Here is a 13,079-nt window from a genome sequence, read left to right as displayed (position 1 = left end):
GGCACCGATTCATCAAAGCTTTTAAGCCGTAAACATTTTGAAAAGTAGCAAAATGTTTGCACAATGTGGCGTTTTCACGCCAGTTTGAATCAGCTCTGCTCATATTGGTGGAGCGGGACAGGGCATAGCCCATCAAATTCAGCAAAACTGTAGGTTTTCATACTCCAAAAATGATACTCCAGTCCTTCAAATTGGTATTGGGCATCACAGTAAGTAGAGTTTCAGGCATATACAGACAGTCACAGTATGTCTTCTCACCCTTAAAACCACTGACAGGTAAAGTGATTAACATTGCTCATCATGTTACAATCGCATCTGTCAAGGGGTGGGATATAGTGGGCAGCAGGAGAAGATTCGGTTTTTGAAGTTGATATGTAAACTTATGAAAAATCACAAAAATAAATTAGTTTCACATATTGCTGTACTTGTTTTTTTCACTAAAAAACGCAGCAAAACCTGATACTATGTTCACAATGGGCATTTTTTCAGAGATTTTTCACCACCTATTGCTTTCAATGGGTGAAAAATGCTGAAAAAACGCTGAAAGAAGTGACATGTTCTATTGTGCAAAAAAAACATGAAAAGGACAAAATACCAATGACACAAAAAAACAATGTGTTTGCATGAGATTTCTGAAATCTCATAGACTTTGCTGGTACTGTAAAATGCAGCTGAAAGTTTGCATAAAAAAAAAACGATGAAAAAACGCCTAGTGTGAACATACTCTAAATCTTTTATACTGAGATACCTAAAAAGCTCCATGTTCTATCGATGAATACTGAAGTAATTATTTCTTCAAATGTAAAATAACTTTGTGTATGTTGACAGTTGGGACCAAAAAAGTCTGCATATACATATGTATTTTTTGTGTTAGTTTTGGCATAATTGTGGTTCTATTGGCTCTTCATGCCTTCCAGACATAAATAAGATTGTTTAACCTCTTGGATGCTAGGGTCAATAGTAGCATCTAAGTGGTACCCTCTATCTCTGAACAGCTGCCAGACATGACAATGAGATGCCACTAAGTAGCTCCGACAGCTAGTGGTACATCAATGGCCTACGAGCTTGCCACAAATGTATGCCTAACAAATTAGTTGTTTACCCTTGAGAAGCCATAAGGCTTTGGTACGCTAAGCATGTCAAAGCATTATATCAGCAATTCTAAGATTACAATTAACAATATATATATATATATATATATATATATATATATATATATATATATATATACAGTACAGACCAAAAGTTTGGACACACCTTCTCATTTAAAGATTTTTCTGTATTTTCATGACTTTGAAAATTGTACATTCACACTGAAGGCATCAAAACTATGAATTAACACATGTGGAATAATATACTTAACAAAAAAGTGTGAAACAACTGAAAATATGTCTTATATTCTAGGTTCTTCAAAGTAGCCACCTTTTGCTTTGATGTCTGCTTTGCACACTCTTGGCATTCTCTTGATGAGCTTCAAGAGGTAGTCACCGGAAATGATTTTCACTTCACAGGTGTGCCCTGTCAGGTTTAATAAGTGGGATTTCTTGCCTTATAAATGGGGTTGGGACCATCAGTTGTGTTGTGCAGAAGTCAGGTTTATACACAGCTGATAGTCCTACTGAATAGACTGTTAGAATTTGTATTATGGCAAGAAAAAAGCAGCTAAGTAAAGAAAAACGAGTGGCCATCATTACTTTAAGAAATGAAGGTCAGTCAGTCCGAAAAATTGGGAAAACTTTGAAAGTGTCCCCAAGTGCAGTTGCAAAAACCATCAAGCGCTACAAAGAAATTGGCTCACATGAGGACCGCCCCAGAAAAGGAAGACCAAGAGTCACCTCTGCTTCTGAAGATAAGTTTATCCGAGTCACCAGCCTTAGAAATCGCAGGTTAACAGCAGCTCAGATTAGAGACCAGCTCAATGCCACACAGAGCTCTAGCAGCAGACACATCTCTTCAACAACTGTTAAGAGGAGACTTTGTGCAGCAGGCCTTCATGGTAAAATAGCTGCTAGGAAACCACTGCTAAGGACAGGCAACAAGCAGAAGAGACTTGTTTGGGCTAAAGAACACAAGGAATGGACATTAGACCAGTGGAAATCTGTGCTTTGGTCTGATGAATCCAAATTTGAGATCTTTGGTTCCAACCACCGTGTCTTTGTGCGACGCAGAAAAGGTGAACAGATGGACTCTACATGCCTGGTTCCCACCGTGAAGCATGGAGGAGGAGGTGTGATGGTGTGGGGTGCTTTGCTGGTGACACTGTTGGGGATTTATTCAAAATTGAAGGCATACTGAACCAGCATGGCTACCACAGCATCTTGCAGCGGCATGCTATTCCATCCGGTTTGCGTTTAGTTGGACCATGATTTATTTTTCAACAGGACAATGACCCCAAACACACCTCCAGGCTGTGTAAGGGCTATTTGACCAAGAAGGAGAGTGATGGGGTGCTACGCCAGATGACCTGGCCTCCACCGTCATCAGACCTGAACCCAGTCGAGATGGTTTGGGGTGAGCTGGACCGCAGAGTGAAGGCAAAAGGGCCAACAAGTGCTAAGCATCTCTGGGAACTCCTTCAAGATTGTTGGAAGACCATTTCCGATGACTACCTCTTGAAGCTCATCAAGAGAATGCCAAGAGTGTGCAAAGCAGTCATCAAAGCAAAAGGTGGCTACTTTGAAGAACCTAGAATATAAGACATATTTTCAGTTGTTTCACACTTTTTTGTTAAGTATATAATTCCACATGTGTCAATTCATAGTTTTGATGCCTTCAGTGTGAATGTTCAATTTTCAAAGTCATGAAAATACAGAAAAATCTTTAAATGAGAGGGTATACAGTACAGACCAAAAGTTTGGACACACGTTCTCATTTAAAGATTTTTCTGTATTTTCATGACTATGAAAATTGTACATTCACACTGAAGGCATCAAAACTGTGAATTAACACATGTGGAATTATATACTTAACAAAAAAGTGTGAAACAACTGAAAATATGTCTTATATTCTAGTTTCTTCAAAGTAGCCACCTTTGCTTTGATGACTGGTTTGCACACTCTTGGCATTCTCTTGATGAGCTTCAAGAGGTAGTCACCGGAAATGGTCTTCCAACAATCTTGAAGGAGTTCCCAGAGATGCTTAGCACTTGTTGGTCCTTTTGCCTTCACTCTGCGGTCCAGTACACCCCAAACCATCTCGATTGGGTTCAGGTCTGGTGACTGTGGAGGCCAGGTCATCTGGCGTAGCATCCCATCACTCTCCCTCTTGGTCAAATAGCCCTTACACAGCCTGGAGGTGTGTTTGGGGTCATTGTCCTGTTGAAAAATAAATGATGGTCCAACTAAATGCAAACCGGATGGAATAGTATGCCGCTGCAAGATGCTGTGGTAGCCATGCTAGTTCAGTATGCCTTCAATTTTGAATAAATCCCCAACAGTGTCACCAGCAAAGCACCCCCACACCATCACACCTCCTCCTCCATGCTTCACGGTGGGAACCAGGCATGTAGAGTCCATCCGTTCACCTTTTCTGCGTCTCATAAAGACACGGTGGTTGGAACCAAAGATCTCAAATTGGACTCATCAGACCAAAGCACAGATTTCCACTGGTCTAATGTCCATTCCTTGTGTTCTTTAGCCCCAAAAAGTCTCTTCTGCTTGTTGCCTGTCCTTAGAAGTGGTTTCCTAGCAGCTATTTTACCATGAAGGCCTGCTGCACAAAGTCTCCTCTTAACAGTTGTTGAAGAGATGTGTTAACCTGCGATTTCTGAGGCTGGTGACTTGGATAATCTTATCATCAGAAGCAGAGGTGACTTGTTAAAAAAAATTACAAAGGTATAGCTCTTGGAATGCAATGACATAAAAAATTACCATCAAAACTGATATTAAAAAGGGATTAAGCAGCACAGCCAGAGCCTACTCTAAATGTTGCTGCAAGGTGCCACTCCCTCAAACCATTTATGTGTGTGTAGCCCTTTAAAGATAAGCAAGTTAATTTCTTCATGCCCCAAAAGTGAGGCTCCAGCAGTGAAAAATCATGTTTTGAATTTCTGTATACAAGTGTCGGGAAGTGCATTGGGCCTTGAAGATGCACTTATAGGTCTCCTTTGGTTGATTGACAGGTCATTAGCTCCAATACACAGCAATGAATACAGCGTGAGACTGAGGAGCTGTAAGTGCATCTTCACATCCCAACGCACTTCCTGACACATAGATACAGAAATTTAAAATCGGATTTCTCCTTGCTAGAGCATCCCCTTTGGGTCATAAAGAGATCAATTTGCTTATTTTTTTAAATGGCTACACAGTCATATAAATGTTTTTTTGGTGTAGAAGTTTCTGACAGCTTGCCTATAAGAACATAAAGCAATGTTCAACTTGAATGTGTGATATCTTTCTGCAGAGGATGTCAGAAAACTGTTACAATTACATCAGTAAACCATACTCATATAAGTGTACATTTTGCATAAACTTTGCTGTAATTCTGGGTTTAGAATTACTAGAGCGCAGTATAAGAGGGACTACATACCTCTTGGCAGAATTTTGGGTGTATCCATCATGCCTTGAACAGGATGCCCAAAAGTAGAATTCCTTACACAGAATAACTGTCCATGTACGGAAGTGCAGTGTTGTCACATAAGTTCCTAGAAATATTAACACAGCAGGTACAGACACACCTGGCCAAAGAGCAAATCTGTCCAGTTAATAATCTTCTAATGGGAAGTGCTACAGATAATAGACAGGAACAGCTAGTTTTCATACAAATGCTCCGTTCCTGCAGTCATATTACCATATTACCATTTATTTGTGGCCTGCAAATTGCTGATCTACATACTTAATGTATGTTGTTAGGTATTAGGGAAAAGACAGTAAATGGATTAACCATTGGGTAAGCGTTTTCTTGCAGTCTGTTACAATGGAAAAGCATAAGAGCTCTAGACATAAAACTAAAGATGATTTTTAATAAAGTCCATGTGCAATGCTGCTCCATTTTTCCATTATAAATTACGGCGGAGAAGGCGAACGTTCCCTTTAAAACTAAACTATCACATACTTCATGGTGCATTTATGCTGGACTCTCAGGCACGGATGTAATGCTAAGCACCAAAACACTTGCCTTCATGTAAGTCACACTCTACATAGGCAGGCACTGATACTCAGGATCTCCTCCTTCTGAAAGCTACCAGCTAGAAAATGTAATTGCATCATGGCATTTTCACATTTTCAGTTTTTTTTTTTTTTTTTTACTCAAAACATCACAAAAATTGTTGCTTTCTATGTTTGTGAAAATATTTGAGCTTTGCTATTTCACACCACAATTCACACTTTTTAAAAATGAGTGTAAAATGGACTGGGTTAAATTCTGCAAAAAAGGTTTAAGCCTGATTAATTAATTTAAATTTTTTAAAAAGTTGCAAAAAGAAGGTTAAAATTCTGTAGAGGAAAGGAGTAATATAAAAAGTAAAATAACAGCTCTAGACAGAAATGTTACATTTATTATAAGTTTATCAAACGTTGTCTGTCACAGATAAAATCGGTGCAAATAATGGAAGTTTAACAACAAGTTAGGCTACATTCACATATCCATTCTTATAGCCATCAAAAATGGAATGATTTTCTTTCATATTCATATGTTTTGCATCCATTCTACATCCGTGTTTGCATTTGTTTTTTTGTTTTTTTAAAAAAACAGAGTGGAGGCATACTGTCTTAATTTTTTGGGAGGAATTATTTTATTTAGGCAGAATTTTTCAAAAAGACTGTACTCATTATTGTAGCGTCGGCGTCTCTGCCCCTTTACGGGCAGGGACTCCGTTCCCCTTACCACCGCGGTCCAACTCTGGTGTCTTCCGGCCTCCCTGCTGCTGCAGGTGCGCACAGCTTCCCTGGCACTGTGCTTAGAGCGCGCGCGCGCGCTCCCTCTTAATGGGGCCACGCGTGCCGTCCTAAAAAGTCCCCGGCCAATGGCCAGAGGACTTTCTCTATAAAAGGCACCTCCTCCAATATGGAGGTGCCCGTGCAAGGTTGTTGCTCTGTGATACTTACTTTGCTTCAGCCCTCAGATCCTCTGCAAGTCAGTCCTGTCCGCCAGTCTGATCTTCAGTCCAGTCCCCCAGTCTGACTACTTTCCAGCCCGACAGTCTACCAGTCTGTCTATGGGCTCTGCCTGCCTGCTTACCTGGAAGCACCCGCCTGTTACCTGCCGTACCCATCAGCCTGCTTACCTGGAAGCACCTGCCTGTTACCTGCCGTGCCCGCCAGCCTGCTTACCTGGAAGCACCAGCCTGTTACCTGCCGTGCCCATTTACCTGCTTACCTGGAAGCACCTGCCTGTTACCTGCCGTGCCCGCTTGCCTGCTTACCTAGAAGCACCTGCCTGTTACTTGTTGTGTCCGCCAGCTTGCCTACCCAGAGCACCCATCTGGCTATCAGCCGAATCAGCATGTCTGTCTAGCCGGACCACCAGTCAGACTGCCTGCCGGGCTCATCCACTGTACCGGTCAGTTCCTGCCTTCTGACCCGTGGGAGTCACCTGCTCTCATACAAGGTCGGTCCCAGAGTGGCACCTGGTCCCTCTGCTCGGTCCCTCCCTGGTTCACGGAGTCAACTGAGCCGCCGTTCGACCTTGGTCAGGCCGAGTAGATACTTAGTCATGCCCCTCTGGTCCCTCCTTGCACCGCAGCACAGAGGTTTCACCACCCGGATCCGTAACAATTATGTCTGCACTAGTGGCTACATCAAAGAAAAATAATAATAATTAGACAACAAAAATTGCTACAAATCTTACAGAGGGATGCAGCACTCTTGATATATTGGGGCGTCATCACAGAACCATTAAAAGTTTTGTTGCAAATAGTCAACATGGTCGCAAAACATGTGTGAAAAAAGACGCGCATTAACTGCCAAAGATTTGAGAAGACTGAAATGTGAAGCAACCAAGAAGCCAATATCCTCCAGTGCTGTCAAATTCTAGATCTGCAAACTCCCTGGAGGGTCTAGAAGTACAAAGTGTTCAATGTTCAGAGACATGGCCAAGGTAAGGAAAGCTGAAACCCAACCACCACTGAACAAGACACATAAGTTGAAACGTCAAGACTGGGCCAAGAAATATCTGAAGACAGATTTTCAAAGGTTTTATGGATTGATGAGAGGAGTGTGAATCTTGAGGGACCAGATGGATGGGCCCGTGTCGGCGGTACCTGTCTGCTATCCTGAGACCTGTCAGTCTAAACCTGTTGGAGTGGCCATCCTGTCTGCACAGTCTGAATCTCTCCCAGTGGCTGTCCAGTCTGCACAGTCTGAACCTGTCCCAGCAGCCACCCTGTCTGCACATTCTGAACCTGTCCCAGTTGCCATCCTGTCTGCACAGTCTGAACCTGTCTGAGCAGCCGTCATTGTCTGCACAGTCTGAACCTGTCCCAGTGGCCGTCATTGTCTGCACAGTCTGAACCTTTCCCAGTAGCCATCATTGTCTGCACAGTCTGAACCTTTCCCAGTAGCTATCATTGTCTGCACAGTCTGAACCTGTCCCACTGGCTGTCCTGTCTGCACAGTCTGAACCTGTCCCAGTGGCTGTCCTATCTGCACAGACCGGTCCTGTCCCAAGTAGTCATCCTGCCCTGTCTAAACATTGTCGACCTTTGGGGTCAGCTGACGCCGACCTTGAGTGGTACAGAGCACCTACCTGCCGCACAAGCCTGACCTCACCACTAGAGGCTCAAGCAAATACCAAGGTCGTTGCTAGTTACGCCCCTCCAGGGTAAGACCGGTCGGTGGCACAGTGGGTCCACGAACCACATGCGCCACCTTTGAGCATAACCGTTTGCTCAAGCCATGGATCCCACTGATCCCAAGATCCCCTAGGCCTCGGACCTGTAACAAGAACTCTCCCGAAAGCGTGATCAGCAAGAAAAATTTTCGTCATATTTGAGGACTGTAAATACCTGGTTGGATGCTTTGACCATGGCTGCTTCTTCTGCACCAGCTCAAGTTGCCGCAGCTATGGGCATGTCTACCCTGCCTGCAGCCTATGCTCCTGGAATTAAACTCTGCTTCATCACGATTCAGTGGAGACCATAAGCAGTGCCTTGGATTCTTGAACCAGTGCACCCAGCACTATGAACTTTTGGCCCATCAGTTCCCGACTGATTGGGTTAAAGTGGGATTTCTGAAGTCCCACCTTGCTGTAGAAGCCCTAGCATGGGTTAATCCCTTGTGGGAGAGAGGGGATTGTGTGACCATAGACCTACAGGCCTTCCTGGTGGCCTTCCAAAATGTCTTTGATGAACCTGGTCATGCTTCCTCCTCTGCATCCTCCCTGCTAAGACTGTGTCAGGAAAAATTGTCTGTCAGCCAGTATGCCGTCCGGTACCACACCTTATCTTCTGAACTTGGATAGAACGACGAAGCTTTGGTAACTGACTTCTGGGAGGGATTATCCGGAAGGATTAAGGATGAGTTGGCAGGATGTGACATCCTGGCACCTCTTGAAGAATTAATCTCCTTGATAATCTGAATTGACCTCAGTTTTCAATAGTGGACCAAAGAGGTGACACGTCTGTCTTTCCAAAGATCGCTCTTTCCTCAGCCTTCTGAAACAGCCGTCCTGGCCGAACCCATGCAGGTCAATCATGTTAGGCTGGCAGAGTGGCAGCCAGAAGGTGGTGATACCAAGGGAGTGTGCTTCAGCTGCGGAGAACTTTATTCGGGACTGTCCTAAGAGGTCTAAACTCCTAAGCCTAGGGCCTATGGGTGAAGCTTCCCTTGGTGAGAGAAGAGACTTTTCATCACTGGCTTTGAAGGTTTCCGTGTCCTGTGGAGGAATCCGGTTCAATGAAACAGCCTTTCTTGACTCTGGTTTGGCGGGAAATTTCTTACAGCAAGCCGTGGTGGATTGGTATCATATTCCTGTTCGACGCCTCCAGAATCCGCTGAGAGAGTCTTCTGTTGAAGGAAAGGACCTCCCTGAAGTAGTTCAAGTTATCAATGAACCAGTAGAGCTCTAGATAGGAGCACTCCATTCTGAGAAGATTGCTTTCTATGTGCTGGCTGACATTTTTCACAACCTTCTCTTAGGTCTTCCATGGCTGAGAACCCTTGAGCCTGTGCTTGATTGGAAGTCCGTCCAGTGAGGTGCTTCAGTGAGGAGAGTTGTGTCACGAGAAGTGTCTGGTTCCTGTGCTTCCATCTGGGTCGCCAGTGTTGCCATCCTCTCCGGCAAGCTATGTTTCCAATGCTCTGTTTCATGAAAACCTCCCACCTGAAGGACGTATCCTGGGTGAGACCAAAGTGAAGATTGACCCTGTGAAGGTATCTTTTAGTTCCAGGTGGTCACAGGATGATAACTTCAAGGCATAGGTATCTTCCGATTCTCTACTGTCCACAGACTAGGAGGAGGAGTTGCAATCCATCTTTGTTTCTTCCAGGGGGAGTCCTACCAGACTAAGAGAGACTCGGCAAATTATGGTTCCTATTTCTAAATTTGCTTCATTTTGCTCTATGTCCAGCTGATGAGAGGCATCCTGGCGGGAGGGAGGTGGGAGAACTAACCTTTCTAGCCTAGTGACTTGAAGAGAACATAGTCCTGATGAGAGGTCATGGGAGGTCAGGAAAAAGTATCTGCCTTCATCTTCTCTACAAGGAATCCACGGGGGCTTGAAGAAGAGGAGGTGTAAAGGGGGAGTAATGTAGCGTCTGCCGGCGCCTCCTCATGGTTCCCCTCCTCCCACCATGTAAGGACGCTGGCTTACCCACCACACTGGCCACAGCAGCGTCCTCAGAAGCTGTCTCCGCACTGTGTTCCGGTGGCGCGCCTAGTACGTTTGTGCATGCGGTCCCTTGCTCTTAAAGGGGTAGTGCGCGCACATGGCAAAACTCCCTGAGCTGACAGCTGAGAGGCATCTTGTTAAAGTATCACCTGCAAGGTGTCTCCCAGCCAATAGTTGGGAGGCGTCATATATAAGGCACCCTCCCTAATAGGGAGGTGCCTGAGCAACCCCTATAGTTACGGTTAGGTGGTTTAGTGTGTGCGACTGTGTGTTGCCTGGTCCCCCATCCCTAGTCTGTTAAAGTTATTCCCGTATTCTGTGTCCCGTTAGTCCAGCATAGTTTGTCCTTGTTTCCTGTGTCCAAATCCTGAAACCGCGCCGTGGTATCTGTACCCCGTGGCTGTTTCGGTGGTACCTATTTGCTATCCCGAGACCTGTCAGTCTAAACCAGTCCCAGTGGCCGTCCTGTCTGCACGGTCTGAACCTGTCCCAGTGGCCATTTTGTCGGCACAGTCTGAACCTGTCCCAGTGGCCGTCCCATCTCATATTCTTAGACTCTCTTGTAACAGGGGTGGTGCCACAGGATTGGAGGATGGCTGGCGTGGTACCGATATTTAAGAAAGGTAAGAAGTTGGATCCAGGCAACTACCAACATCCAGTAAGTCTGACATCAGTAGTGTGCAAAGTTTTGAGGGCATTTTAAGAGATGACCTGCAGAGATATATTGCAGAGAATTGTGAGATGTGTGTTAATCCATCCCGGTGATATAGTTATTTATACTTGTATTCATACCAGTGTAACACAATGATGATATTATTTGGCCACAAAATGTCTCTGTTGCCTAAGTATTGTTGAAAGACTGTGTAATGCATATGAACTGTCATAGAAGGGGTTACTGTCTGACTCATGAGTAGTGTTGAGCCACCCCCGTAGTGTTCGAGTTCGGTTCGGTTCGTCGAACACCCGTGTGTTCAGCGAACTGTTCGTCGAACTGTTCGTCGAACACCTTCGAACACCTTCGAACACCGTTAAAACCAATGGCAGGCAAACAAAAACACATAGAAACACATAGAAAACACCTTCAAAGGTGTCCAAAAGCTGACAAACTGCTCAGAAGACACAACTAACACATGGAAAAGTGACAAGTACATATAGTCATGCGAAAAGAAAAGAGGTGGAGGAGTAAAAGGAGGGGGAGACACAGATATAGGCATGTCATGCCCTTCTAAAATCCAAAAAGTGAGAAGCCGACACGTTCAGTCCGCTCCTGCCCGTGCCACCTCTGCGTCGCCGGGTTTGTGCCAGAGCCGCGGTGAACCCTGACGGCCAGCCCCCCTCTCCCAATACTGGTGCCTGTCCGCTGGTGGGTCGAGCGAGCCCCCCTGTGGTGGAGGCAGCTCTAAGCTTTTTAATTTAAATTGTCTCTCTAATTTGAATGAATACACTTTAAATCCATTTACAAGGATCTATTGGAGGGCAAGTCTCATGCCAGCAGCCGCGTAATTCCAGCTCCAGTAGCGTCCACTAAAGCTGCTGCAGTTAAAAAGCTTTTATAAGGATCGAGCTCGGCTGTCCACCGCAAGGCATCCTACTGCCAGTCCCAGCCCCTATGCCTTGGGGTGCCTCCTGATGCTCTTCACTGAGTATCCCGTGGTCCCGAAGCATTTCCTTTGAAAAATTAAGTGTCCAAACTACAGGTGGTGTAGCTTGCTTAACAGCCGGGATAATCCGCTGACTAGCAGACACTGCTACTAGGCACAAAGTATTTCCTGGGCTAGATGCAGTTAAAAATTTGTAATTAGATACTCTCGTTGGATGCTGAGAAAGCATTCCATAGAGTCTCCTGGCACGCCATATATGATTCTCTTAAAAAGCTTGGGGTAGGGGTCTAGGGGACCCTTTTATAGCCAAAATCACGGCCCTGTATCGCAATACGTCACCTAGGCTGAAGATAAATGGAACTGTAGCACCCTGAGGGCTCGGTTGCTACAGAGGTATTGCACCTCACCCAGAGGTGTGATATCTCACTCTCAGGTAAGGATGTAGTGTGGATCAGGACCCGACACCTGCATGCATTACACCACATTGCCGTGGGGCAGGGCGACCAATATGCCCCTGAGATGGGCACGACAGTCCCTGTCCCTGGCTGGAGTGGGGGGAGGGAACACTGAGGAAGGGGAACCCTGTAGTGCAGGAGCAGGGAGGAAGCAGTTCCTGGGTGCATTGAGAAGGGAGTATAAAAGGTGGGCACCATCTTAGTTCAGTGCAGAGAAGTCTGAGCAGAAGTGGCAGGGAGCAGGGGCTCTGCATGAGCTCTGCTCCGGAGGCGGGCCTAGTAACAGAGGCCCAGGCCTGGAAGAGGGAGAAGGAAGGAAGAGGAGCGGAGAAGGCTCCAGGAACGAGGAACGAAGGGATCCCAGGGGTGCGGACGGGCGAGTCGCCACCGCACGCCCGAATCCACCTGCGTGGAGGGGTCAGGCCAAAGGGGGAGACCGGTCCCCGAAACTAGTGGAGGCAGGAAACGACCCTCAGCTAGAAACAGGAGGCTGTGACATTTTATGTGGCGCAGCCCCTCGCTACACCCGCTAGGAAGGCACCACATAGGGTCAGGGAAACTGGCGCCAAGTTTACCAAGAGGAAGCCCGAGGCAGCCGGACAGAAGGGTTGGTAAGAAAGGCCAGACAAAGGACACACAAAGGGGGTCCTGTGAAGCGCTCCAAAGTTATCTGGGAGTTGTCTGAGCCCCTCACCTGGTGAGCACAGTACGACGTGGGCAGCCGTTACCTGCAGACGTGGTCTGGATAATAAGAACTGTGAGTAAAGGCCCTGGACTGCATCACTGACTCCGTGTCGTTACTGCTGCTGCCCTGCACCATCACCCCCATCCTCCGCATACACTGCCCTGAGGCTATACTCCTCCCGTGGGGAGTTATGCTACGCTCTGCTGCACCCACAACACCAGCCTCAGCGGTCTGCCCTGGAGCGGCGGTTCACTCTGACCGCAATCCACGGGTGGCGTAGTCGGACATTTAAACATCAAAACCACATAAATAGTTCCGCCACTGGTTTGACCGCCCTGAGCCACGGAACCGGGTCGCCGCCACGGAGACTACAACCACCAGCATCCACCAAAAAGGGTCCGGCTCCGGGTGTCCCAAGGCCCAGGGGGCGCGTCAGAACATTTTCATCACCTTTCACAATCACCAATGGGACAAGGCAGGGATGTTCTCTGTCCCCTCTCTTATACATCCTAGTGACGGAGCGCCTGCTCTCATCAATTCGCCATAACCCCAATATTAGGTGGATTGAGGTG

At 46.2% G+C, this 13,079-nt stretch overlaps 1 protein-coding gene across 3 annotated transcripts in view; it reads right to left on the bottom strand.

The window, feature by feature from the left end:
* AMPD2 (adenosine monophosphate deaminase 2) overlaps positions 1–13,079 on the bottom strand; it is a 234,443-nt gene that overhangs the window by 191,019 nt on the left and 30,345 nt on the right. Inside the window, exon 1 of one of the 3 annotated variants that reach the window (XM_073666818.1) lies at positions 4,528–4,674. The exons of the other annotated variants lie outside the window; for them this stretch is intronic. Within the exon in view, the coding sequence (XP_073522919.1) occupies positions 4,528–4,558 (31 nt within the window). The 5' untranslated portion in view covers positions 4,559–4,674. Of the gene's footprint in view, positions 1–4,527; positions 4,675–13,079 lie in introns of those variants that run through there. 3 annotated transcript variants of the gene reach the window in all.

Source organism: Phyllobates terribilis, unplaced genomic scaffold, assembly GCF_046119375.1.
Source record: "Phyllobates terribilis strain yellow unplaced genomic scaffold, ASM4611937v1 Scaffold_2__4_contigs__length_985480577, whole genome shotgun sequence".
Taxonomy (NCBI): domain Eukaryota; kingdom Metazoa; phylum Chordata; class Amphibia; order Anura; family Dendrobatidae; genus Phyllobates; species Phyllobates terribilis.
The sequence above is the reverse complement of the archived record's forward strand: the minus strand, read 5'-3'. Positions and strand labels throughout refer to the sequence as shown.